Source organism: Solea solea, chromosome 13 (assembly GCF_958295425.1).
Source record: "Solea solea chromosome 13, fSolSol10.1, whole genome shotgun sequence".
Classification (NCBI taxonomy): Eukaryota; Metazoa; Chordata; class Actinopteri; order Pleuronectiformes; family Soleidae; genus Solea; species Solea solea.
In genome coordinates this window covers 775,894-780,963 of record NC_081146.1, presented here as the reverse complement: position 1 = coordinate 780,963, position 5,070 = coordinate 775,894, and the positions used below count along the sequence as shown (strand labels likewise).

General features: G+C 43.4%; 1 protein-coding gene across 2 annotated transcripts; it reads left to right on the top strand.

Moving 5' to 3' along the window:
* Positions 1-201: 201 nt before the first annotated feature.
* Positions 202-4,722, top strand: LOC131471049 (uncharacterized protein C1orf232). Of its 2 annotated transcripts, none has more exons than XM_058647288.1 (4): positions 202-553; positions 2,178-2,255; positions 2,644-2,750; positions 3,832-4,722. In XM_058647288.1, exons 1-4 carry the CDS (start codon positions 473-475, stop codon positions 4,190-4,192), a joined length of 627 nt encoding a protein of 208 aa, XP_058503271.1. In that variant the 5' UTR covers positions 202-472; the 3' UTR covers positions 4,193-4,722. The 2 variants fall into 2 exon arrangements, with proteins under 2 accessions (XP_058503271.1, XP_058503270.1); XM_058647287.1 differs by having other exon boundaries at positions 208-553; positions 2,175-2,255.
* Positions 4,723-5,070: the final 348 nt, after the last annotated feature.

Genomic DNA, 5,070 nt, shown 5'->3' with positions numbered 1-5,070 from the left:
GTGTGTGTTTGCGTGAGTGTGTGTGTGTGTGTGTGTGTGTGTGTTACAGGAGCCAGTCCAACAATGCTGGCTGACAATGGAAAGAGACTCTGTAAAATATGAATGAGGAAATCCACACCTGTTTGTGCAGTGACGCTGAGTGTGTGTGTGTGTGTGTGTGTGTGTGTGTGTGTGTGTTTGCGTGTGTGTACACCTGCATGGATGCATGCATGAGCAGCACTGTCTGTTTCCCAGCTTCACCTGTTCAGGCAGCTGTCGACGACAACGACAGCGACGGCGACGACGAGACAGAGGAGGAGGAGGAGGAAGAAGGCAATGAGAGACTCGGGCCTCAGAGCTGATCCATGCCCTGCTGAGAAGTTTGATGTTTGTTGAACTGCTGAGACGTGCTGAAGCTGCAAGAGGAGACTCAGAGGAGGAGCAGGGTGGAGCACAGAGACACGTCTGATCACTGAGCATCATCTCTGAAAACATGAATCCCATGTGGAAGGTTTACAGGAGCAAAGTGCTGAAGACCATAAACCCTGAGTATGAGGAGGACACTGCTGAAGAGGTACACTCCATCTGTGTGTGCTGTTGGTGATTGTGATACACTACATGGAACATGGTAGTTAAGGCCTCTACGCTCAAGATCAAGAATTCACAAAAGCTTTGTATTGTATCAGCTTTTTATCTCACATTTTACATTTTTCACAACGGCTTCCAAAGTGAAGAAACTCAACACGCCAACCTTGTGTTTTTACGTCTAAAACCAACACACTCTTGTGTTCACTGTCGTAAAAGCAAAAAAAAGATTGTACACAGTGAGGTGGCAGCGTTACAGCGCCACATACAGGCCTTTAGCGTTTGGAGTGGTACGTGAACGTTGGCAATGCTGAACGATATTGCTGACCAGCAGCTGGTTGCAAACGACAACCAGTCGTCATATGTAGGTGAAAGGTACACGTTTGCTGGGCTTGTATGGTACACTGTGAAGGTCCTCAGTCATCCAGGTCTTCTTCTGGAGTTAGCTGTAGGCAACTGGACTTGACTTCACGTCTTCAAGTCCCGTCGCCCACAAACTCCTGAAGAAGACTGAGAACCTTCTCACAGTTCTTTATTTGAACTCCATATTGGAGGCAGTAATGGATCAAGAACTTGTTTTACCACAAAGCTCAACTTCCTGTTGGAAACGGCTGATGGCAAAAATATTCTCAACATATCTGAGGTTTAATGCAGATTTTATTGGGTGAAGCTCGGCCTTTAAACTTTCTCTAAAGCTGGTTCTGCACCAAAGAACTTTCACACAAGTGTAGAACACATAGGGTTTATGGTACAGATCAGTTCCTGTACATCCAACTTCCCTTTACTACCTTACTTCCTGCTTCCATGGGATTTTGCTTGCCTCATAGTGACACCCAGTGCTTAAAATGTGCTACTACAGCCAAAACAACAAGTTGATTTTTACTTTCAATATGAGAGTATTTAGTATTTTTCTGGTTCTCACAGCTGCGCTGCTTCAGTTATACTCCAGTGTAATCCAGTGTAATCCAGTGTAATCCAGTGTTCGTACCAACGGTGAAACATATTGTGTTACGTTGACCCAGATCACTCACTAGAGGAACCAGAAATTTGATCTTGTACGGGAGCTGAACATACAGAGGAGTTGGCGTTCCACTGAAGGAAGATGAGACTGATGAAGATGAGCTGTGGCCTTGAGGTGTCGTCAAGCGAGAAAAGGAAATACCAAGTGTGCTTGGAGAGAGTTTCCGTTGCAGGGTTGTCATGACTGCGATTTGAGTCCAGATTGTGTGGATTCTTGATTCTTCTTGACATCAAACCTATATTGCTGTGTTCAGGTTTCAGAAAACATGGCTGCCAAGAAAACACGATTTTAGCCACTTCACCAAAGGCTCGTCTAATAAAATCGACACCTAGTTAAGTTAAGAATATGTTAAACAATCTTTTTACGCCTGGAAACGGCTCACTCCCTGTACCAAATCAACGATTTTACATCCCAGCACGCAGGTGTTGTTAATCCACTTGTTTCATTTTGTAATTTTCATGTACATGTGTATATATATATATATATATATATAGGCTGATTATATGTCAGTACTTCATACAACCACAGTTAAAAACCAACCGTCACCTTTCATTTGTCAGTTCTAAATAAATGTGTTTTTGTGTTGCAGCAGGTCACAGAAGCACACAATGACATGAGTCCAGTTCAGGAGGACGAGGGGCCCACCGCTGTTTCCCAACTGGCCAAGAAAGTATGTAGAACCCTGATGCACCAGGAACCAACTTAATAGTACCAAACAGTGGTTTGACAAGGGGACAAAAAGAAAAACTGATTTTAATCTCTTAATAAAATCAAATGTTATACATTTGAATGATGTAAACACTGGAAACTGAAGTCTGTCAACAGCACACTGTCTCGCACCAAAGGCAGCTGTGGATCAACTACTCCTGTGTGCTGTGGCGTTAAATCTCTGATTTTCTCTATGGGATTTGGTGCAGGCAGTGGACTGCATAAAAAGTGACACAATCTTTAATTTACAGTGGGGAACATTAAGGAATAGTTATTTATAAACTATCAGTAAGAGTCTTTGAAAGCACTACTTTGACCCTGACCCCATGTGTGGTTGGCTGTGTGTCCAGATGCAGGGAGCTGGGACCAAAAGCTGGAACAGACTCTCATCTCTTTTCAACAAAGATGATGAACACCAGCTTCTGGAGGAGACGGAGAGTCCACCGGTTCTTGACCAGTGAGTGGAAATCTCAAACTGTCTTATTTTCACACATCTGTGAAGTTCTATAGGCACTGACATATAGTGAGACTCGCCTAATAAAATCTTCAATCTGAAGGTGTGCTGTAAGCCATTTGTGACTGGAAACTCTCCAACACCAAACCCCACAGAGAAAATCAGCTGCTGCTCTACTGCTGCCTCGTGTGGTCACTCTGTGTCACTGAGTGTCACTGAGTTCAATCTGAACCGAGGATTTCACACACCAAAGTCACAAAACAACACATTTGAACAGTGATGGAGGCAACAGTGGATCAGCAGTGGATCAACTGTGGATCAACTGTGGATCAACAGTGGATCAACAGTGGATCAACAGTGGATCAACAGTGGATCAACAGTGGATCAACTGTGGATCAACTGTGGATCAACAGTGGATCCACAGTCGATCCACAGTCGATCCACAGTCAATCAACAGTGGATCAACAGTGGATCAACAGTGGATCAACAGTCGATCAACAGTCGATCCACAGTCGATCAACAGTGGATCAACAGTGGATCAACAGTGGATCAACAGTGGATCAACTGTGGATCAACAGTGGATCAACAGTGGATCAACAGTGGATCAACTGTGGATCAACTGTGGATCAACAGTGGATCCACAGTCGATCCACAGTCGATCCACAGTCAATCAACAGTGGATCAACAGTGGATCAACAGTGGATCAACAGTCGATCAACAGTCGATCCACAGTCGATCAACAGTGGATCAACAGTGGATCAACAGTGGATCAACAGTGGATCAACTGTGGATCAACAGTGGATCAACAGTGGATCAACAGTGGATCAACAGTGGATCAACAGTGGATCAACTGTGGATCAACAGTCGATCCACAGTCAATCAACAGTGGATCAACAGTGGATCAACTGTGGATCAACAGTCGATCCACAGTCAATCAACAGTGGATCAAGAGCTTCTGTGTGCTGTGACGTAAAATCCCTAATTTTCTCTGTGGGGTTTGGTGTGTGAGAAAAACTGTCTGCCAGATACAGAACAGACATTCTGTGAGTCTGAGACGTCACTCCACTTCTTTCTCTGAATTCAGTCCACTCGCAGTGAAGCCCGAGGAGCCTCCTCGACCCGGCAGGCGCTCGGCATTCTGGGACAGCTTTGCTACCAACTGGGCTGCCAAGAAGCAGGGGGAAGCTGCGGAGGCTGCAGCAGCAGGTCAGTGTGAGGAGGTGGTGGTGACGGAGGCCGCAGGGCACGAGAACCAGGTCGGCCAGGTCACCGAGGGAGAGGAGAGCCAAGGAGATGGAGGAGGAGGAGGGAGGAGCAACAACAGCTTCTCCAAATACATGTCGCTGGGAGGAGGCAGCAGCAGCAGCAGCAGCAGCGAGGAGGCGTCCTTCAAGTGGAACTTTGTCACCAGCAAACTGGCAGAGCTGAAGACCAAGAACAACTAGCTGCATTATACTAGCTGTATTTACATCATATCAAAGACTTAAGCAGGTGCAGATTATTAGCACTTAGTGCTAAAACCCTCAACTATCCCTTTAAGACGGCATGCAGTCGAGTGTGTAACAGATATGTTATTTTCAGTGATGTTCCCACAAACACAGGCTTCCACCAGCAAACTTGATCTAATCTGTCATTAAGTAAATAGAGGATTAAGAGATTAAAAGGTGGTGATAACTGGATTTCTCCAAGGATAATCTCAGTAAAGAACCTGTTCAGCAGACGGGGATTATACAGTGAAAACACAAATATTCTCTCAAACATCAGGGATGAAAAGATTGTGAGTGTGCGACACAATGATTTAAGTGACTTGAACTTTCTGATTGTGACTTTTCCTCATTTTGTGACACGAGACTGTTTTAAATATCATTCAGTTCATTTCCTGCACTTTTTTTCAGTTTTGCTTTGTTGTATGTTGAGTTTTGGTTGTTTTCTGGTTGTTTTCTGGTTGTTTTCTGGTATGATATAATAAAGTCAATTGCACTGAAAGATCTGCTAACTGTGTGTTGTTTTTTAAATGAAAACAAAAGTGAATGAAATGACATCAGGTCATTAATCTAAATCAATCCAACTTCATTTGTCAAGCACTTTAAAATCCAAAGTGCTGCACAGAATAATAAATAACACGTAAAAACTCACATTAAAATAAATATAATACATTAAAATACATAAAATAAAAACAATAAAAACCAAATGAAGCAACTTAAATATTGAAAATTGAGCTGAAAATGATTCTTTTTAGCTTTTAAAAGTCACACCTTTTGACACAGTGACATCACACTTTGCATTACAAGTTATAATCTCTTATTATTTCTGCATGTTTTTG